Here is a 22806-nt window from a genome sequence, read left to right on the forward strand (position 1 = left end):
AAGTAATTCCAGCATCAAACATGGTTAGCTCATCTAACAATGATGAGCTTTCTCTCTTTCTGCCCTAAGGTCTACCTGGTACCCCTGGAGAACCTGGACCAGAGGGTCCTCCAGGCTTCAGTGGCCCACCTGGCAGAAAGGGAGACAACGGACCTGCTGGTCAGCCTGGTGAGTGAATCATAAGCAATGATTTTTGACGATGTGGTGACGAGTGATGACATGAGGCTGATTTCGATCCAATCTCTAACATATGCCTTTCTTCTGATCTTAGGTCAGCGTGGCTACCCTGGTCCTCCTGGCTCAGATGGTCCACAGGGTCCTCCTGGTCTTCCAGGATCCGTGTCTGCAGCCCATGGCTTCCTCATCACCCGACACAGCCAGGGTCAGGATGTGCCTTTCTGTCCCGAAGGAACTAACCTCATCTACGACGGTTACTCCCTGCTGTATGTCCAGGGCAACGAGAGGGCCCACGGACAGGACCTTGGTATGAAGGATTTTTTATTAAGCCTATATTTTATCTGAAATTTGCATCCAACATTTGACCTCCTTTGTCCTCTGTTCCAGGCTCGGCCGGCAGCTGCCTGCGCAGGTTCAGCACCATGCCCTTCATGTTCTGCAACATCAACAACGTTTGCAACTTTGCCTCCCGTAACGACTACTCCTACTGGTTGTCTACACCTGAGCCCATGCCCATGTCCATGGCCCCCATCACTGGAGAGAGCATCAAGCCTTACATCAGCAGGTAAGGATGACCGCCTACCATGAGCTGGGATCTGCTCAAGTTTTCTGCCAGTACTTGGTCATGGGGAGGATTGTTGCGTCTGTAAATAATATTAGAAGTATGGTGTAGACCTGCAAGATGCACTGTGTTTAGTTTTACATTTCTACGTGTCTAGGTGTTCAGTTTGTGAAGCTCCAGCCATGGTGATCGCAGTCCACAGTCAGACCATCCAGATTCCTACTTGCCCTGGGACTTGGGACACTCTGTGGATCGGATACTCCTTCATGATGGTAGGACGTTAACACATTCTGTGAGGTTATGCACCATGTTTGTCTCCAGTGTCACTTTATCTTTCTGACTTTCTACACTGATGCATTTCTGATGCTTTAATATATTTACTATATGGTATTTGACAGTCGTGCAAAGCATAACCAGTCTTTCCCTTTCGTCCCTCAGCACACCAGTGCAGGTTCAGAAGGCTCCGGTCAGGCTCTGGCCTCCCCTGGCTCCTGCCTGGAGGAGTTCCGCAGTGCTCCCTTCATAGAGTGCCACGGCAGAGGGACATGTAACTACTACGGCAACTCCTACAGCTTCTGGCTGGCTACTGTAGAACCCAGTGAGATGTTCAGGTATGGATGAATTATATGATTTAGTGATTAGAAAAGCTGTTGCATGATGTTACCAGGGTAGGTGTCTGCAACAGCAACAAGAAGCTCATGAGCAAGAAGCCTAAACTGATTACTTACAGTGTTGTCGACTAAGTTAAGAAGATACACTAAAAATGTGACATCAATGCAGACAAGGTTTGCATACCTGAACCATGGGTCCAAAGACACACAATGTGCAATGATAAAGTATTTAAACCTCCTGTTGTGCTGCTGATTGATACTGACGAACCGTGAAACCAAAGAACACACGGAAAGTAAAGTGCTGTGCTAAAATTGGCTTTCAAATGTTTTCAGGGACAGACATACATTTACAAGGAAATGCAATTTATTTAGCGATTTCTGTCTTTTTCTTGTGACTTCATGTCTCCACGACTTTCTTAACCATCTTTACCCTTTGCCACTTACAGGAAGCCCCAGTCAGAGACTCTCAAGGCGGGTAACCTACGGACGCGCGTTAGCCGTTGCGTGGTCTGCATGAAGAAGACGTAACGGCACTCGAAAGCCTGATCGATAACAAGAGATGATTGGATGACGGGGGGGGAAGACAAGTAAATAGGCCCTTGTGGCGACGAGGTGGAATTCCAATGGTGCATTGTCTTCCGGGAAAAACTAAAACAATGGTGCTACTGTGCAACACAGCTTTTAAAAAAAAAAAAAAGACAAAAAAAAAGAAAAAAAAACTAAATCTTACATTTAGTCTTTGTTTTTCCTCAGAAGTACCTCAAAATGAAAGCCGAAAAATATCCACTAAATGGTGTGCCAAGATGGATGTGTGAAAACAAAAGTGCATTTTTTCCCATTTCTTTTCCCTTCTTTCCCAAAAGTTTCTCTTCTTATAACAAAACAAAATCACTTTTTTTGACAAAATTTTTGTTTTTTTTTGGTCTTATTGATGAGGAGTGGATGATCTCCACGGTTACCAAATCGGCACTTTGACTTCGGAACATCCAAGATGAGAGATGCACTGACGATGAGCTTTCCTTAGTGAGACTGGCTGCCTTTTTATTTTTATTTTTCATCACTAGCTCTTCATTCACACACTTGTTCTCTCTTCTCTCTCCGTCATTTTTCTGTCGTTTTTTTTTTTTAACGTTACATTCGGTGGCACTAACACTGCTGTAGCACGCCTCCTAACCATCAGCCTACACCTTCTTCTTTTTTTTTTCTTTTTGTAAGTAATTAAATGTGTATATTGTGTAAAACACCTTTTGTTTTTAGTGTATTAGGTCCTGAATCTGTACCAGTTCTTTGTTATAAGACAATTTTTCCAAGTTCTTTTTTAGCTCTCTCACACACACACACACACACACACACACTCACACATACACTCATTCACTTCGTCTCTCACTGACACACATCGACTCAGATATTGTACAAAGTAAGGCTTTTATGAATGAAACATTATTTTATATATAATAAATATATATTTGAAAAAAGAGGATAAAAGGTATATACTTTATTCGGCTGTGGGGAGATTGTTCGCTGTTTTCAAACACAAACAAAGGTCAGGCATTTTAACGGAAAACTAAAGCTAACTACTGAGCACAGACAGAGCCATTTTCCCTAAAACATAACAGTCTTGTATGATATTAACGACGCCAATCGCTTAAATCTTTTTGTACTCAATTTGTAGAATTAATAAATGTTGAACTGAAATAAAAGGGGATTTGCTTTTAGGTAGTCTAATGATTGGGGGAATGTTACAGATATTTGTGCAAGAGAAAAAAAAAAAGAGGATTATAATTAAAATCTTGGCTCCTTGACTAGAAAACAGTGATATTTGTTTTGTGTTTTTAACATTTCCAGGTGCTGGGCTTTGCTATAAAACAAACAAAAAAGGGGGCCTGAAGTTTTTGGGGCCCATTTTTTTGTTCTTGCACCCCAAAACTTTCACATCCTCTTTCGCTGGCTTGAATTTGTATCCAAAAAATTGGTTCAAGTGTTCACACTCGACCCCTGTTGAAAAACGCAGGCGGAAGTGTGCGTACATTTAAATCAGGTGTTAACAGTCCCGCGTGACACTCACTCTCGCGTCAGGTGGACACACACTCCTGATGTACTGTAAGTCTACAAGAACTGTTTTAGGGGGGAAAGAAATGTTTTTCCTGTGATTTTATTGTTATTTTTATTTTTTCAAAACTGCTTTTATGAATTCTAATTTTGTCAACCTGGGGTACGATTAAAAAAATGTGTATTTGTTTTTTGTTTTTTTCTTTTGTTTTTTTGTTTATTTTTCATGTTATGTTATCCAGAAGTTGTTATAAACTTTTAAGACTGAAATAAATACTATGTCCAAAGCTCTGTCTGCTGAAAATGTATGATTATCACCAAGAGAGTCTCCTACAGTCGTTCATACAATCAGTTTTACAAGCGCCACAACAAACTTTACAAAATACATCCATGTGTACGAAATTAAGCCAAAAACTGCAGTTCCTCAAACGTCCACTTGAGGCTGGCTCCAGAAGTGAGTCAGTCTCCATAAGTCCCCATGTTTCACAGCAGAAATAAACATGTTTACAGCCTGGTACAAAAAACAGTTTTGGTCTCTGTAGCTAATTTCCCCGTTCATGACAACTGTACTGAGGGTGAATTTATATACAACTCACCTGTTCACATTATATTAAGGCTTAAAGTTATGCAGGATTAGGAGCGTAGCTGTTAGTAAGTAAGTCACTGTTTGGTTGTTATGGAGTGATATTAGGTGGGGCCACCATTTGGTTTAGGTCCCATCCTGATGAGTGTCATGTGATTGCTGAAGCAATCCAAGCATGCACTGAGAAAGAGGGTTAACGCTTTATCACATGGCTGCCCAGTCATCTAGCCTGTGGTTAGACATAACTAAGATAATGTGCATAATCATCTGACTCTCACATGATAAGAAACTTACCACAAGGATGCTACAGTGTTGGCAGATGTTTTCTAATTCTGTGTATTGTCTACTTTGTGTGAGTGGCTGTGAAAAGTCAGTTTGTGGGAAGTCTATCTTATCTACAGTCATGACTGATTTGCATGTTTATCTGTTGCTGGGGAAGTGAGAGTCATAACTTTATTAAAGAAAAATGAGGTAGTAGTACAAGTTTAAAGCAGCTATAAAAGATAATCAGAAACACGGGGAAACTACCAGCACGGTGCTTCTTGTTATGTTCAGTTCAGTTAGTTTTTTAAAAATTCCAAATGTATACTTTGGTCTCAGTGAAAGGCTGGTGAGGTTTCATGTTCATAAACATGTTTGTGTGTATTTATGTCAATGTTTTCCTGTGTGTAGACCGTAAACCCTCGTTTGGTTAGTAGTTTGTTACAGAGAGAGAAGAACACAAAACAGACAAACAAAAATAAACAATGTAAAAAATAACAAATCTGTTTAATACAGAGAATTATACACAGTATAAAACACTGGTTTCCTCTCAGGTGGTCCATGGTTGGAGGGTTGAGTAGATGGTCGGCGTAGGATCTGTTTCTGAGGAAGAGACGCATGCAGACTATTAAAAAGCTTCAGTCCAGTTCTACGTGCATGAGTGTCATGAAGAAAACAGATAAATAATCACAATAATCAAGTGATGATGTAATGTTTGTTGACTTCCCTCTCTGAGATGTAGTGGAGTAGAAGTTACAATAAACTGAAATACCCCTCAAAATTTTACAAACTTGTACTTGAATAAATGGAGTTAGTTACTTTTCACTGCTGCACTCGTCAATGACAACAACTGTGTTGTTCTTATCAAGAGGAAACAGACCTGCATCATCAGCTCCCATTGTCAGAGCTCAGCTAAAAAACAAAGACTCGCTTGTTAAGATTGAACATTATATTCAGTTTCTGTCATATTCTGTGAAGAGCCCTTTAGACTGAAACTGGGAGGGAGGACGTGATCTCTCTGGACATACCGAAACAATCCCATGTGGCATTTCACAACACGTTAGAGAGATAAAGGAAGGCACTGTCTTTACCATGAGAGCAAAACAGCTTAAACTGCAGATTTCCCTTCTGCTGTAAGTCTGTAGGTCACTGTGTCTCGTACATCCATGTCAACTGGTGTGTGTGTGTGTGTGTGTGTGTGTGTGTGTGTGTGTGTGTTACCTCTGTGCATCTTCGGCTGAACTTCCTGTGGGATGACGACATCGACGTACGACACATCAGAGTCGGTTTCACCTGCAGCATTTCTCACTGTTTAATTCAATAACAATAAACATTTATTAAAATACTGTAGAGACACGACACAGACTGTTGCATCACTCGGACTCTCTAACTTACAGACAATAAGTAAATATTTAAAAAACACATGTTGCCATACATAATTCATTACTCGTTTATTTACGAGATGCTGTAAAAATATCCATCATTAACTGAGGGATAAAAACTATATATATTTTTTTGAAGGCGCTTTGCGTGACACCAGAAACCAGCGCGCATTCCACACAGCAGCCACACGTCATCACAAAACAAACATATTTCATGAATGTTATCGGTATGTTTACTTTTTTTTTTGTAACTATTATTAGCCGAGGTGTTCGCACATTCATGTGGAATTTAGAAGACGTCATGATGATCTAATGATAGATGCCTTTATGTCATTACTTTCTTTATCTTGTCTGGAAAAAACAAATAAACAAAAGGTCTTTTTTCCATTGGTATTGTTCAGTGGTAGCTATTCATGAAAATATTTTTTTTATTTGTCCATAAGATACGTCATACTGTCTCATTTCGTTCTCCACCCTGTTTATTTTTTATGCTCTGTGCACTACAATGTTATCTCAGTAGAGTGTTGTGCAGGGTAGCAGCGGAGCCAGTGTCATGCCAGAACAGGAGCTGAGCAAGTGGGCAACGTAACTGAAACTGCTGGGCAATCAGTGCATTTGTTGGGGACTATTTCCAGGGGTGGATTGATACACATGTGGTACCTTAGAGTCTATACAAGACTGATTAAAAATGTGTAATAAGGGAAGATGTGCACTGTAACCATGAGGCTCACTGATGGGTCCATTTGTTTTGTAGAACATATATACGTGGTATATTCCCCCAGAGGTAACCCTGAGACAGCATTTAAGATGTCACTCTGTGAAAACATACTGACCTTTGCAACTCCTCCAGAGGCACAGCAGCATCACCGAGGCGAACGAGAGGCAGACGCCCACCACAGGAAGAAGAATGTGTGCAAGAGGGTAGTGAAAAGATTCAGGACGCCCGGCTTCTACACGGCAGATGAAAAAGAAACCACAGCATGGCCTCAATGCAAACACAACAACAGCTCTCGTCTGTATAATTTGCATATGAGATTAGATTAAGACACCATGGCTGAAGCTGGTCTCACCTCTCACAGCCAGCCAGCTGTCCGGAGATTCTCCAGCTCCGGAGATCTTACACTTGTAGACACCTTCATCGGACGTGGAAACACTGTGGATGGTCATGTTTCCCGTAGAGCTACTCCCAACTAGGATGTCATCTTTATAAAATTCAGTTGTCAGATTAGAGGAGGAAGTCATTTCATTTGTGCAACGCAAAGTCACAGGTTCTCCCTCCTGAACGGGATGGACAGGACTCTCCAAGACCACATGACCACCTGAACGAACAGACCAGCAGAAACAGTTTGAATAGAAGCTATCTGGTATCTTCGCACATAACCACCCATTAAAAAGTGTTTTTTTGTACAGATACAACATGTTCAGTGCTGAACTAGGGGTATTTTGTTACTTTTAGATGTTTTTAGTTGGATTTTACATTTTTACCATTGGCGTCATGGCTCTGGGGGTCGTTCCACCACTTTGGGTCCCACAAAAATATCTCAACAATTCTTGGATGGATTGCCATGACATTTTGTACAGAAGATAAAACTTTTTTCATCCCCCTGACATTTCATCCGCTCTCACAAATTGAGACACAGTCCTATTTTCTTCTGATCTGAGATGCCGTTGCACACGGCTACGGTCGATAGTTTTGTGAAACCCACCGGTCACAGTGATGTTGACAGCGTTGCTGCACTCTCCAGCTCCTGACTCACACCAGTACACTCCACTGTCTGACTGGTAAACAGTATCAATGAAGCACTTTCCCCTGGTTGCGGCACACTCTTCGTTTATATGTCTGGATGTGTTTCTCACAACTCTCCATTCAGATGAGTTTCCATGCTCCCCACAGATCAGGGTAACGGACTCATACCGAAAGAACTGGATTCTGCTGGGAAAGACGCTCAGCGACGCTGCAAGAAACAGGAATGCATTTTGTTCGTTTCTTGTCTTACTACAGAGATGATTTGAAAAATAAATGAATAGATTTAAGCAGCTCAAAGCTCCCCAGGTCTCCACAACTTCTATGCAGAACAATCGTTACGTCCATTGTCGGGGTTGATCATGAGAATAATGTCAAATCAGCACTTGCCATTAACCACAAGGCAAAGCAAAACCAGACCCAAAGTTAACACCATCTTCCGCTTCAAAACTTTTGCAGCTGCACAATGTTTCATAGTAGTAGATGTGATAAAAACTTCACACATCGCCCACATATCAAATTTCAGCTTGAAGTACCATCGAGATCACTAAATGGTTGCATCTATTTGCAGAGTCAAACAATATGCAGATGATATTTCGTTGTGAAGTGGAGCAAATGGTTGGGTGTTATGGTTTTGTTGTCCTTTGTTACAGGGCTTCTTTTGCTGAAACGCAGTTCAAAACCATAAAAAACATTTCCAGGGATTTGTTTTCACAAAAAACAAAAATCAAAAACTTCAGTGCATCACATATAATCACTACAGCGTGACATAAAGTTCTTAAAACATAAAATGAACGTTGTCAACAAGAAAGGTTGATAGATAATTATATATTGGGACAAGAAAGTACTAGTGCTTTGTAATAATAATGATAATAATTATGTGGTTTTCATAAGATAATTTGCAGAAAATTTTGTAAGTACTAAAAATACTATTGTACCAAGTACAGGCTTTATTAGAGTTATATATTATAATAACGAGTAAACTACTATAAAATAACGTTTTTTAAATTAATAAAATAAATGTTTTTATTTTCTAAAATTAAGTACAAACGTATTTTCTGATAGACCAGTACTTTATTTAAAAACTTAAAATCCGAATCACAAAATATTCTCAAGAAAAAAGTTTTAAATTAAAAACAGACGCTTACATTAAAGGCACTCATAGTTATCAATGCGCAACACAAACACACACTCATATAACCACAATCAGATAATGCATAAACGAACATATAATGCTCACCGACAATCGTGCACAGTGTCGTGATCTCCATGCTGCTCAGGCTGACTGATCGAGAGGGGCTGCATCACACCCCTGAAAACACTCGTGTCAGGTACTCGTGTAGACCTCGTTGGCGCAGGATGTGTGTCGGCTTTACAGTATAAAACCACAAATGTCAGATGTTTTACTTTCTTTAACGTGATGTTTTGTCATGTAAATAGGAAGCTTTGATTCGCTTCTGAATACCAGACAGAACCACAGAAATTTCAGTCGAGTTGAACTCATAACCTTGAAGTTATGAGGAATGGTTGATGAAACAGATATTTCTGTTGCATCAGTTGGAGGCTCAGAGTTAATGTGTGCAAGTGTCAGATAAATTTGGAAACATTTAGTCTTCACTGTAGTTGTTCAAAGCACACTGAGCGTGGTTATTCAAACACATTTTACATTACCTTTATGTGTAGGCTTTTTCAAGAAACATTACCCTTTAATGGTAAAAGAAACGTATTGATACATGAAAGCAGCAAAGAGGGCAACTCCTAAAAACTGTTTAACATCAGGGAACAGCAGCAGAAGTATATTTATCACATTTTTATGTTTTTATTTGCTCTCGTGGTTGACACATTTTCTCTGAGTATGACGCAAAGAGAATGCAACCAGAGGGAGATTTATTTTCTTAAAGGCTGTTCATAACACAATGATATCAGTACAACAACATCACCCGACCAGCTTTCTACACGCACACCCTCTCCTCGGCACAGCCTGCAGCCGACTGCTGAGAATAGCACAAATTCAGAGGAAGTGACAGCACCGAAATGTCAAAGGTCGGCATTGTACCGAGGGGTTTAAAGTTGGTTGCACAGTTGGATGCCACAGATTTCCTAGAGATGCTCCTAACCCTAACCACAGTCTATTGCATCTTTTGTTTTTCCAACCTAATTCTCGTCTCAAAAAAAGTTGTTTGTTTCGTTGCATGTTTAGCTTCACTTGTGCAAATTTTGTCACACAGAAATGGGTTTTTCCATTCGTCCCGCAGACAAACAACAGACACAAACAGCACTGAAAGCATGACCTCAATGGCAGAGGTGGTTTCAAAGCTGGGACTGTTCCAAATCTTTGTTTGTTTGAGTTTTGATTTAATTAAGGTCCTCATATCTGGAAAGAAATGAAAGGCAGAGACAGGTGGGACTTCCCAGAATACCTGTGGCTGAGCTGCAGAGTAAAACAACAACATACAATAGAACCTTTGTGCCTGGAAAACAATGGGTCTACTCTTTACTCTTACTCTTTCACTGAGAGAAAGCAATCACCACAAAGTCAATAATAACTGAGTCATGACATCAGCACTTTTGATTTGTATTGAATTATTTTGTCATTCTATTAAAACTAAATTTACTCTTTGACTCTTTTGAATACTTTATAAATGCTATCAAATCCAAAGACTGAGTAATCTTATAATATGACCGAGATCACTGATACAACCAGATGCACAGGTCCAGCAGGTAGTCAGGTCCAATAGTTCCTCACTCCTTTATTATCTCCTTCAGCAGAGGAAAGGGTGAAACCTGCAGTTTTTCCCTGCAGACTTTGTCCGTGTGTGTTCTTCTGAACATGCCTCTACATGTGCAGACATGCTTTGTAGTTAATCACTTTCGCTTTTGTCTCTTTTTACGACCGGCAGTTTGCACGGGGAATTTTATTTTGAAAATCCACCGCCTCTACGCAGCGCAACGTGAGAGGCGGGGATAGAGCGTGCGTGTTTTGTAGTCCATCTTCTGAACTTTGTAGTTTAGTGTGGAAGCGTGTGACTCAGAGCTCAGCCCGGGACTTGTCGGGGTTCTTCTGGTCCTCAGGAGCTCCTTCACATCTGTCCTGCACCTCAAGTCAAGGAAAAGTGATTTTAGGAGTTTATTTTTTAATCAAGGGACTCTGCACGCGTATCTTCACCTGAAAAACTTTATTCTAGGACAGCACCATGGTGGAGCCTTGTTAAGCGTTCTATGGAAACCAACGGAGGATGGGAATTTTCCACTTGAGGTAATCAGACTGTATCATATGGGAGAAACTGTGACTACAGTGACTCATAAACCACCCAGCACAGCAGCAGACAGATCATACATCCTTTGTTTTCGTAAGGGAAGAGGAAAAGGCTGCTGTGTCTTCTTTGTGGACCCCTTTAAGGACATGAAGGTCCTCCGTGTCCCTCTCTCATGTCCCCTCGTCTTTTTGCTGCTTCTCACACCTGCTGAAGGTAAAAGAACCTCAGTAACTTAATAACTAACTGAGTTATCCTTTGTTTTCCAGTTATTAATCAGTGATCAGATCATGTGGAACAGTGAATGTTATGTTTAATGTATGTTTGAATTAATGTTTTATCAGCGTGTTGACGTCTGTCCAAAGCAAACACTGAGTTTAAAATCATATCTGCAGTTTACACAGGAGAAACGAGCTGTTCAGGTTGAATGGGATGTTATAGTTAACATGTCTCTGCTTATTTCTCTTGACGTTCAGTACTTTATCATGATTATGACTGTCGGAACATATACGTTTCAATAAACTGTGTTTAAGTTACTGACAGTGAAGTGACTCTGAACAGTTTTAACTTGTTTGTAGGTCATAGATTCAGTATAAAGGAAAAATATCTTGAGGGTTTTACATTTTTACAAGATATTTGGGTGTTGGACAAGACATTGAAACCCATATTTTATTAAAAATAAGAAAGAAAATGATTCATTTTGATAGGATGTGTTCAGACATGGCTTTACAAGTCTGTTGCATCAGTTCCTCTCTCAACACTCATCTAGAAACGACATTAGACCATAGATAAGCTTTCATGATTTTCATACAGCTATTTTGACTCATCAGACTAAAGGGGAGTTTTCTACTCCGCCTCAGTTCATCAAAGTTAAATTAACCTCTTATCTGGTTTCCTATTTGCATGGTTGAGTTTTAGCTGCAAGGACAACGATGAACAGTGTTCACAGGCAATGGTTTCCTGTTCTGTTGCCAGTCAACCTTCATCGTGAGATGTTCCATCAGTTGTTTTCTTTCAGCGTTTCAACAGCAAAGCAGATTCCAGACTTTAACTTGCTTTTGTCTCCATCTTTTCAGGTAATTATCAGGTGATTGGGTCACATGAGCCAATTATGGCAGTTCAGGGTGATGATGTCATCCTGCCATGTCATGTGAAGCCTCGGATCAGCATGGTGAGATATACGGTGGAGTGGTCGAGGCCCGATCTTAAGCCTGACCCCAATGATCGGCTGAGCCGGGTCGAATATGTGCATCTTTACAGAGACTCCCGCGAGGTCCCGGACATGAAGATCTCATCGTACGTCAAGAGGACGGCACTGTTCACAGAAGGCCTGATACACGGCAACATATCACTCAAGATTATGAACGTAACACTCGAAGACAGAGGGAGATACAAATGTTTCATTCCAAAGTTAAAGGGCTCAACAGAGCAGTTTTCAATTGTTCATCTTGTTGTTGGTGAGTTCATCTGTTATTGTTTTTCTGTACAATGCTTTATTGATTCTGAAGGCTTATCAACAGGTGCAGGTTCAGGGTTGAGGCAGGAAGGAAAGAAAATAAGTGTTTGTGAGGATGTGGGAAGAAATGACTCATGACTGGCGACTGGCACAAAGTTGTAACATTTGAAATTTCTGAGGGGAGGTCCTCTGGTAGTTTCTTGTGTTGCTATATCAGCGCCTTGAATATCTTAAAAACTTTGTGGGTCATTTTGTCAACAACTTACGTTGCTGTTGCCCTGTAACAAACTACTATTGTCTCTTTTAAATGTGTTAGAAGTTCTTACGAGTCAATCGTCTGTTTTCCAGAGCCAGTCTCCACCAATACCTCGACAACAGAGACACCACTGCAACCCAGGGATCTCCCAACTCCCAAGCATACTGGTATACACACTTCATCAAGGGTTCTTTACTCTCTACTATTCAAACCCAACTTTTTCCGCTGATGTTATATCACATTGTTGTGTCACATGAAACACCATTAGCAATGTGGTGTGTTTGGTGCATTCCAGTTAGCTCATGTGATTTTTGTTTGATTTTTTTTTTCAGGTGGTTTTTCTAGTCCATGTATAGTCATGATTGTGGTTTCTTGCATCTTGGTGATTGGTGTTGTGATTGGAGTCATTATCTGCCGTTTGAGTGCCAAAAACAAGTAGGAGACTTTAATTTTTTCAGTTTATGTTCTTCATTTTGAGTTTTTGGTTGGCAACTAATCATTTTCTTTTTATCTGTCCCTGCAGATCACAAGGGTACCTACAATCTAGGTGCCTTGCTCAAGTGCAAATTGGTAGCTGTTGTGAACAGAGATGAGAGCATTACCCACTTGGATCTGGGGAGTCCAAAGATGAAAAGAGAGATCTGTAATGTGGGGCTTTTTTTTTTCAAAGCTTTATTTGATAGACAGCTGAAGAGTGACAGGAATGTGAACCCTGGGCCGCTAGACTGAGCCCTCATATATAGGGCGGACACTGTACCAACTGAGCTAACGGACACCCGAATGTGAACTTATTGTCAGGAGTAACCACTATTGTTTTTTTGCACTGATTTTTTTTCATGAATCAAAATAAAAAGTCTCAGACAGATGTGTTAAAATCTGTGTTAGTGAGCACTTCATCGCTAATATAATCCACCCACAGTTGGGACATATGAAGATGAAACCATGCATAGTTTACAAATGAATCATGCGACTCAAGTTTCCAATTGGCGTGCAAGAATGCTAACCAAAGCTGCTGCACGTGAAGTGAATGTTCATCTCTCTATGATAAGTCATCACCAGGGTTGCTCCCAAGAGTTTGGCTTTAACTGACAAGTGCAGACCATGTGCGACCAGCCCGGAGACCAGTCATCTGGGCAGCTGATGTGCCAGTTGGGTTGCAGGATCAAACCGTCACAAAATATCTCTGGAAAGCTCTTCTGAATGCTTGTCGTCCTCATCAGGTTCTTGACCTGACTCCCTTGAACAGCCAAAAACCCTATCAAGTCTATGCAAAGGATCATGTCACATGAGATAAATTATGAAACGGATACTGCCTGCCTGAATAGCCTCTACCACCTGTTCTTTGGGGTATTTCCATCTATTCATTCAGTTCCAATGGCAGCTGGGCTGATCCCAGTGGACACTGGGTGAGGAACAAAGTACCAGTCACCAGTTCGTCACAGGGCTGACATATGGAGACAAACAGCCATTCATGGTCATATTCACCCTTTATTAAAAGTCACTAATTTACCTGCATGTCTTTGGACTGTGGGAAGAAGCTGAAGTACCCGGAGAGGACCCGGCCAACTGAGGCGACAGTGCTAACCATTGCACCATTGTGTTGCCCAAAGAAAACTGGACCAAGGCATCTGTATCCCTGATCCCAAAAGAGTTGTGTTACACAACCGAAGATTTTTTTCTTGGACTTATCTTGGCAAAGGAGATGTGCTCACACTTTGACCTAATCAGAATTTGATTTCCAAATTTCTTTGGATGCAGCTTTTAGAAGGATGTTCATCTCCATTTTTAGAACTTTGCATTGGAATTCATTCATTCATCATTTGAATACCCTGTCTACTTCTACAGACACAAATAGTTATGTTGTACTAAATATTCAATGAGCTTTGAACAGTTTAGATGTAGTTCACTGACAGATCATGCAGCGGTTGACATGTCCTTAACAATGCTTGAACTCATTCACACAAAACTGTTACATCCGTTGATGATAACACAGGCAAATTCACATATTTGCATCAACAGATTTAGGCATGCACCTGCAGTGTTCTTGCGCATTTGAGCTGGAGCTTTACAGCTGGAGCTAAATTTAATTTTATATCAAGTGAGGTTAAGTTGTTCTCTGCTCTCTTAACAGCAGCTATCAGTGTCTTTGAGCAGGGCACCTCTTTTTTTAATATTGTGTATTCTTAAAGATTAAACTACCTCCTGTTATTTGCACCTAAACATTTTGTGTTTTCTATCATCTTGATATCGGTTAATTTATTGTCCATCTTACAAGCACAATGTGCTTCAAATTCATCTGAAAATGTTTTAAATTAAACTTGGCGTTCCCTTGTAAGGGGAAATTCCACTTTAATTTTATACCATGACTCACTCTCCCTGGAAATATGATGTGTTATTAATAATAAGTTGGTGGACGAATTTAAATAACTTCCCCATGTTATTTTTATGCGCTCAGTTAGAAAAAAACATTCTACTTATAGCTAGTCATCAGGCCATTTTTGAGGCGCATGAGTCTAACAGAGATAGGGAAGCTGCTTTTATGCCTTTCTTTGGTCAAACGACCACTGAGCATTTGATATGTTGTTTGAACCAGAGCAAATTTAAATACACTAAATGAACTGTTTGAAATGAAACCGATTGCTGTTTCCTGTTGAGTATCACTTTTCAAATTCCCGTGTGAATTTTACTGTTGCACTGTGTGAATGATCTGCAGTCATTTTTATCAGAAAGCTTAGACTGACATGTTGACATGTTGATGGTGAGAAAACGCCTGCAGGCTAAACTTTAAACTTGTAGCTGATCTTGACTGTGGTGTTGGTTTGATTGTGGGTGTGCATGCTCAATAGAGAGAAAGAGAGAAAACTCAGAGATTAGTGAACTCAACTGAAACTGGTTAGAGGAAATGTGAGGGCATAGTATGTAGGACTAAGAGATAAGACAGAACTTTATTTATATTTATTACAATTACAAATACTTTGGTATTTTCAATTGTATTTCTTTTGCTTGCATTGGAACAACACAAAAAAGCCAAATCTAAGATATTTTACACAAAATGCAAAATTACTGGCACCATCAGCTTAATATTTGGTAGCATACCCTTTTAGAAAAAAATGACTGAAATCAATCGCTTCCTAACTGCTCCAGATCTTTCAGATTTGATGCATTTCTTCTCCCAAAGACTCTTTTGAGATCTCTCCACAGGTCATCACCTGTTCTCCAGCACTTTGTTAAACCATTTTTGGGTTCTTCTTGACGTATTCTTTGGGTCATGACCTCTGAACTCAGAGACCCAGCTTTTTGACACTGGGTCCTGTATTCATGGCAGCCTTTAGATTTCATAATGCTGCACACATGGTGAAGACATACAGTGCCTAAAGCAGCAAAGCAACCCCCAAAACATCAGTGAACATCCACCATGTTTGACTGTAGGGACTGTGTTCTTTTCTTTAAAGGCAGCAGACACAGAACCGTTAAAAAGTCCAGATTGGAGTTTGCCAAAACTTGCCTGAGGAAGCCAAAAGGTCTTATATTCTGTGGACAGATGCGACTTACATAGAGCTTTTTCATAAAGAACGTCATTCTTCATTCTGGAACTGATACCAGCCGACATTGGAACTGACTTCCCCAAAGAAAAACAGGTGGTAGGGGCTGTTGTAAACCAGGCAGTATCTTTTTGCATAATTTACCTCATGTGATACATCTCATTTGCATAGAATGGATAAGGTTTTGGGCATTTGCCTTCTCAAGTCAGACATGCAACAGAGCTACAGTCAGGTCAATAACCTGGTCGCTAAGAATAAAACTCACTGATAATTGGTAACACCTGTATTGTATTGTCCCTATAATAATAATAATAATAATTTACAACATAAAATGCAAAACATGAGTAATAAAAAAAATCAATATATTAAATCCATTTATTTATTCGATATTTTATATATAATATAATATATTATATATATATATATATATAGATATATACAACACATACATATCACACACACACACACACACACATATAGATGGACATAGATGTGTATGTATCTATAAATGTATACATGCATATGAGGTATAAACACAACACACACACACAATATCTGTGTGGTGTGTATAATATGTACATATACATACACATATATGTATATATGTTGACACGACACAATATTTATTACACAATAGATTTAATTTTGTGGGGTGGTAGGTGTGTAATAGATATATATCATCTATCTAATATATATATTATATATATAATATAGATAACACACACACATATATATATACATATACATACACATACATACATATATGTGTGTGTGTGTGTGTGTGTATATATGTACATATACATACACATATATGTGTATGTATATATATGTATATACATGCATATATATATATACACACACACACACACACAAATATATATTGTGAATAAATATTGTGTGTGTATATACATACACATATGTATATACACACACAATATTTATTCACAATATATATTTGTGTGTGTGTGTGTGTGTATATATATACACATACATACACATACATACATATATGTGTATATATATACACACACACACTATATGTACATATACATACACATATATGTATATATGTATATACACACACAATATTTATTCACAATATATATTTATTTGTGTGTGTGTGTGTGTGTGTATATATATATATATACACACACACACACACACACACACACACACACACATATACATGCGTGTGTGTATTTTTTTTTCTGTGACGTCAGGAGACTTCCGGAAACACTTCGGCTATCTTCGGCTCTCTCCGGCCGGGTCACGTGATCTCCGAGTGCAAAAACAAAACACTCGGGCTACCTGCTAGCAGAGCTGCGATGACACCGAGCCGAACCTCAGGATGTGTGTCCGTGAACCAACCGACGACCCGGGGAACTAACGCTGCTTAGCTCGGCCGCTGCTCCGCGCTCACACCATGAATCTGAGGGGACTCTTCCAGGACTTCAACCCCAGGTACGGATAGCCGCACGGAGCTCCGCGCCGAGCTGAAGCTAAGCTAAGTTAGCGCGTCTTCAGTTCGTGAGAACACGGAGAAAAACACGCGTGTGTCACACATGCGGGAGTTTACACGCTTCACTCCTGCGTGGGCGAACACGCAACGTGGGTTAGAAGTCAGCTGTGAGCTAAAGCTGAAGCTAAAAAGAGGCTATCTAACCGAGCAAGGCCTGGCTAACATGCTAACTAACGTAAGCCTTATTAAAAGGCATAAAAATGAAAGTTTTAGTCATTATTTACAACTTAACGTGTTTATTATGCAGTGTTACAGCATCTCTGAGCCATAAACAGCAGACTTTATATCTCCAGAAGTCAGAATTAAGTTGATTTAAGTCCAAGAAATCAGCTTTGGTGATTTATTCTGAGGGTAAAAAAGGTAAATTAAGGTTAAAATACAATTCTATAAGTCTAAAAACATGATGAAAAGATTGATTATTTAAGTTAAAGAGCTCTGAAGTTGTCCAAGAGATGTTGAACGCACGAACTCAGGTGTGTCGGGTGGGAGGGGCCAGCCACAGTCTCACCTGCAGAGCGATGAATGTTGGTGATGGAGAAATTTCTGAAGTCAAAGGTCAGTGGTCAGGAAGGACGAAAGTGTTCAGGAGCCTCTGATTATTTATTGACGCTTCAAGGAGGATTAGAGACACTCTCAAAGTTCATCAGAAGTGCCTGAGTTGGTCTCACATTCTGCCCAACTCATCCTGGTGGATCGACTTTAAACCCCAAGATAACACCACAAATACTACACGCCCAGAATTAGAGAGAATGTCTTTACCCATGGAGGTGTTATTGTCAGCATATTCTAGTCTGGAGACACAGATGTCTGTTTACGCAGATTGGACCGTCAACATGTCTATGAAGGCAACAACAGGTCTCTTTAACCCTGGACACCACAGTGTTGAGATAGACTGGCACCTACTGTTTCCAACCAAAGACAAACAACTAATACTGCCGAGGACCTCAAGGCCCACACGTGACCTTGTGTTACCTAAGGATAGAAAATTCCATAACAGAGGTTAGGATGGACTTGTTGGCGCCATCGCAGGTTCAACCTCAGGTGGTGCTTTCCCGATGTTCAGCTGACACCTGAGCTCCTGCGTGAAGGTGGTGCAGAAGATGAGGAAGGACTCCACCACCTGTCTTTTAGAGTGATTTTACAAGCTCACCAGATGTTTGGTCTACCTCCAACCTGTCAGCAGACTGATCAGTCCGGGGACAACTTCACGAAAAAAAAAAATACGACACATCGAAATCATTTGGTGGCAACTTAAAGTACAAGAAAACAGCCTGTTATGGGAATTTTAAAGAAGAACCCTTGAATAAGGAGGACTGTATTCAAAGTTTAAGTTGGAATTATTGTTCTTGTACAAGAAGGAGCGTTTAACAGTGCAACACACAGAAGGGGTTACAAAGAAAAAGGCTCCTTGAGGAGCTCTAACATCTAAATGTCACCTCTCTGACCTGTCTCGGTCTTACCTTACCCTGCCAGCCTCAGAAAAACATTAATAAAGAGAAGTGCCCTCAGGACGTGTAATAAATAGAACACACACACACATCATATGATTTAAAACATCTGAATAGCAGTGTAATCCTAATTTTTATAACACAACCAAACAATGAAGTCCGATGAACGTGTTCAGAACAGAGGTGCGGTTCTTCATGTCGTTGGGTTAACGGAGTCGGTAGCTGAGGTGTGGAGGAAGATGTCAGGCGTGGTGAACTTGTGGACCTCTTCTTTCGTTTTGCAGCGTAAACTATGAGTCAGACTCCGATTTAGAAGCCGCTCCGCGAAGTACACAAAGTCAAAACACAACAGGACGAGTATCGGAGTTTAGATTTAGTTTCAGAGACATTTCTAAAGCGTCTGATTGGCCTCCGCAGAGTGATAGAGCTCAACTTTTCCATCACGGGTCGCTGCAACAAAAACAAACTACCCACCACTCAAATGAATGGAAAAGTCTACGCCGTCACTGCCAGTGAAACGTTTCTCCCTCTTCCCTCTGTCACAGTAAGTTCCTGATCTACTCCTGTCTGCTGCTGTTCTCCGTCTTGCTGTCCTTGAGGCTCGATGGAGTCATCCAGTGGAGCTACTGGGCGGTGTTCACCCCAATATGGCTGTGGAAGCTTCTGGTCATCATCGGGGCCTCCGTGGGCACCGGAGTCTGGGCACACAACCCCCAGTACAGGTAGACTCTCTCACGTGTCGACGTTTGTGGCTCGGCGGTCATCTGTCGGGGTTTAATGTGATCGTTGTGTATCGTCCGTCAGGGCTGAAGGGGAGACCTGCGTGGAGTTCAAAGCCATGCTGATCGCGGTGGGCCTCCACGTCCTGTTGCTGATGTTCGAGGTGTTGGTGTGCGACCGCGTGGCGAGGGGAAACTACTTCTGGCTCCTCGTCTTCATGCCTCTCTTCTTCGTGTCGCCCGTCTCCGTAGCAGCCTGCGTTTGGGGGTTTAGACACGACAGATCCCTCGAGGTAAGAACCCGGACACGTTAGAGGAACGCTCGTCCAGAGTTGACTTTTGTCCTCATCTGTCCCTCCTTTCTTCTCCTCAGCTGGAGGTTTTGTGTTCAGTTAACATCCTTCAGTTCATCTTCATCGCTCTGAGGCTGGACAGGATCATCAACTGGCCGTGGCTGGTGAGACACGCAACCCTTAAAGCATGTATTTAAATTTAAAGCCTGCGTCTGTGGTAACGTCTAACGATACCTGTGTGTGTGTTTCAGGTGGTGTGTGTCCCTCTGTGGATCTTGATGTCCTTCCTGTGCCTTGTCGTCCTCTACTACATCATCTGGTCCGTCCTCTTCCTGCGCTCCATCGACATCATCGCCGAGCAGCGACGGACTCACATCACCATGGCGATCAGCTGGATGACCATCGTCGTGCCTCTCCTCACCTTTGAGGTGAGTTCACAGTTACATAAGACTGTTTCGGACACACTCGTGTCTTTGTTTGGTGAACATTCAGAGTGAATCAATGAAAGTGACCGTAAACATTGATGCCGCTCCACCTGTCACATATCTGCTGCATGTGTCTCTTCAGATCCTTCTGGTTCACAAGTTGGACGGCCACAACAGTCTGAGCTACGTCTGTGTGTTCGTCCCTCTCTGGCTGTCTCTGCTCACACTCATGGCCACCACGTTTGGACAGAAGGGAGGGAACCACTGTGAGTATTTAAAGCCAGTAATGTGCTGAATGTTTCCACCGCTGTTCTTTCCAGTTAAACACTGTGGGACTTCTGCTTACCGTAACAGACCTATTTATCTATCTTTTCTTGTAACTCCTGCATCACTTCCTCTTAACAGAACCGAAGCTGCAGATGTTGGACAATGGAGGTCATTTTTTGTGCACGTAATAGTTGTTGATGTCGCCGCTCTCTCCTGATCTTCCTAATAGGGTGGTTTGGCATCCGTAAGGACTTCTGCCACTTCCTGCTGGAGCTCCTCCCTTTCCTGCGAGAGTACGGCAACGTGTCGTACGACCTGCAGCGCAGCGACGACCCCGAGGCGGCCGAGGACCTGCCCGTGCCCGAGCCGCCGCCCAAGATTGCCCCCATGTTCCACAAGAAGACCGGCGTGGTGATCACGCAGAGTCCCGGGAAATACTTTGTCCCACCGCCGAAACTCTGCATCGACATGCCCGACTAAAAATGTACGGCGGCAGGGACGTGAAGCCGAAACAGCAGAGGGCGCTGTGCTGAAGGATTTGGTCCCCACACCTAAAAAACAAAAACAAAAAAAAACTCTGCATCAGCATAACTGACAGGGGTGACACGTGAGCACCAATAAGAAGACGGATGAATGAGTCTGTCGAGGACTGAGCGGTGGAACCAAAAGAGAGGACTTCTTTGTTTCTCACCTGCAGGCGAAGGTTCACTGTGTTACTCAACTCCTAATTTTATCCATTGTGAAGATTTCTTTGGGGGTAAACTGACCAGGCGAGACTGGATCTACGCGGACTTCTCTAAATATACGTGACTCTGTTACAGCCGCAGATCTGACTGAATCAAAGATGACGCTTGCCTTGCTTCGTGATGGGGACCATTTTGGGATCAGTGTACCCGCAATAGCTACTGTTCTCACTTTTGACCATGCAGGTGGGAGGCGGAGTTAACGGAAGGGGCTCAGATTTTCACAGGTCGGTCTTTGCATGATACTCGGACGCCTCGACGGACGCCGATAGTTATTCCAGTTTAAGAGACGAGGCGAGAAGAATCTACAGTTCTTGAGCGTAAAAATGAAACCAAAAGCTGCGACGAGGCTTCAGTTTGTTTGTTTGTTTTTGTATGAAATTCCCCCACTGAGTTTCACTGAAATAACAGTGGGAATTTCTGAAACTATCACTTGATTTGTCTGAATTCGAAACCTCTTTTCAGCTTCGGTTAACGCATCTTTATGCAGAACTGTGAGTTTTGTCTCGTCTATGGCGACTCTTTTGGTGGATATACGCCATGGAAAGACAGACCTGGAAATAAATCTGAGCCTTTTCTTTTAAAAAAGAAAAAGAGAAACCTGGAAATGGCACTTTGTTAAAATGTCTGACCTGTCAGTTTTTTTGTATTCCTTTTATTTTTTTGTGTATATAACACAAGTTGTCAAATTTGGGACCAGAATGGAGACGGCGAGCGAGAGTTTAGATGCAAGCAAAAAAAGAAAATCACACACTTCTGTTTGAATTTAACGTCACCATCAAACCACTGAAGAAGATTCTCAGTTACCGTGGCGGATACAGTCAATTATATTTCCCGTACGGCAGTTTGGAGATAGAAAAATGAATGTTCAAAAAGAAAATCGTACATATTGGCCTTAACAGGTTGAAACAATGAAAAAATAACATTTTATCCACCTTCAATAGAGAGTATAACTCCTTTTAGATTTGCAAGATTTAAGAAGTACATCAAGTAAAAATATTGTTGATCCAGTTTTGTTTTTATTTTCTCTTCTTGGACAACCTGATCGCTGGACTTTCCAGCGTGCGCTGTGTAATTCTTTTTTTCACACACATTGTGTGTCTTTTTCCATTAAATTGGTCTGATTTACTCGTTACTCTTCCTCAATGCTGCAAGTAGAGCGACCTGACTTCCTTCTGGTGGATTCTCAGTAATCGCCGTCACTGTTTTGTCCATATATTTATTTAAATACATTAAACTGAGACAAATATCCACCTTTTTAAGCTGCACGATGTCTTGCTCGAGTCGAGTGAAATGTCACAATAAACATCAAGTCTACACCCAGTTTGTCAACGCAAATCTGTCTTTAAATGGTAGCAAGTCTGTCCTGTGTTGTCTACTAATACTGAAACTTTTACTTTATTGAACACATGGGCATAACTTTGGAGCTTTCTTCCTTGTTGTGCCGCTTCATTGAAAAACAAGAAGAACATTGACATCTAGTGGTTTGGCACCTCAAGACTGCCGGAGTGTGAT

The 22806-nt window shown here is 41.2% G+C and overlaps 4 protein-coding genes across 8 annotated transcripts in view; 3 read left to right on the plus strand and 1 right to left on the minus strand.

Annotated features, from left to right (window-relative positions):
* Positions 1-3686, plus strand: part of col4a5 (collagen, type IV, alpha 5 (Alport syndrome)) — a 38007-nt gene extending 34321 nt beyond the window's left edge. For all 4 annotated transcript variants that reach the window (XM_027287804.1, XM_019260489.2, XM_027287805.1 and 1 more), the window contains 6 exons: positions 70-168; positions 272-484; positions 565-742; positions 897-1011; positions 1178-1350; positions 1797-3686. In XM_027287804.1, the coding sequence (XP_027143605.1) occupies positions 70-168; positions 272-484; positions 565-742; positions 897-1011; positions 1178-1350; positions 1797-1878 (860 nt within the window). In that variant the 3' untranslated portion in view covers positions 1879-3686. The remainder of the gene's footprint in view (positions 1-69; positions 169-271; positions 485-564; positions 743-896; positions 1012-1177; positions 1351-1796) is intronic.
* Positions 3687-4731: 1045 nt separating this feature from the next.
* Positions 4732-10278, minus strand: LOC109138867 (low affinity immunoglobulin gamma Fc region receptor II). Its single transcript, XM_027288094.1, has 6 exons — positions 8610-10278; positions 7332-7580; positions 6696-6944; positions 6459-6575; positions 5465-5551; positions 4732-4846 (listed from the first exon to the last, which is right to left on the minus strand). Exons 1-6 carry the CDS (start codon positions 8638-8640, stop codon positions 4794-4796), a joined length of 786 nt encoding a protein of 261 aa, XP_027143895.1. The 5' UTR covers positions 8641-10278; the 3' UTR covers positions 4732-4793.
* Positions 10279-10390: 112 nt separating this feature from the next.
* LOC104934576 (butyrophilin subfamily 1 member A1) lies at positions 10391-13573 on the plus strand. 2 transcript variants are annotated; one of them, XM_027288092.1, is made up of 6 exons: positions 10391-10625; positions 10725-10839; positions 11700-12080; positions 12428-12502; positions 12668-12770; positions 12859-13573. In XM_027288092.1, exons 2-6 carry the CDS (start codon positions 10773-10775, stop codon positions 12926-12928), a joined length of 696 nt encoding a protein of 231 aa, XP_027143893.1. In that variant the 5' UTR covers positions 10391-10625; positions 10725-10772; the 3' UTR covers positions 12929-13573. The 2 variants fall into 2 exon arrangements, with proteins under 2 accessions (XP_027143893.1, XP_010748570.3); XM_010750268.3 differs by having other exon boundaries at positions 10570-10839.
* A 3543-nt stretch (positions 13574-17116) lies between these two features.
* Positions 17117-22419, plus strand: tmem185 (transmembrane protein 185). Its single transcript, XM_010750267.3, has 7 exons — positions 17117-17338; positions 19390-19566; positions 19649-19856; positions 19937-20020; positions 20108-20284; positions 20424-20547; positions 20778-22419. Exons 1-7 carry the CDS (start codon positions 17301-17303, stop codon positions 21026-21028), a joined length of 1059 nt encoding a protein of 352 aa, XP_010748569.1. The 5' UTR covers positions 17117-17300; the 3' UTR covers positions 21029-22419.
* The last annotated feature ends 387 nt before the right edge of the window (positions 22420-22806 follow it).

The sequence above is a fragment of the Larimichthys crocea genome, chromosome XIV (genome assembly GCF_000972845.2).
Source record: "Larimichthys crocea isolate SSNF chromosome XIV, L_crocea_2.0, whole genome shotgun sequence".
Lineage (NCBI taxonomy): Eukaryota > Metazoa > Chordata > Actinopteri > Sciaenidae > Larimichthys > Larimichthys crocea.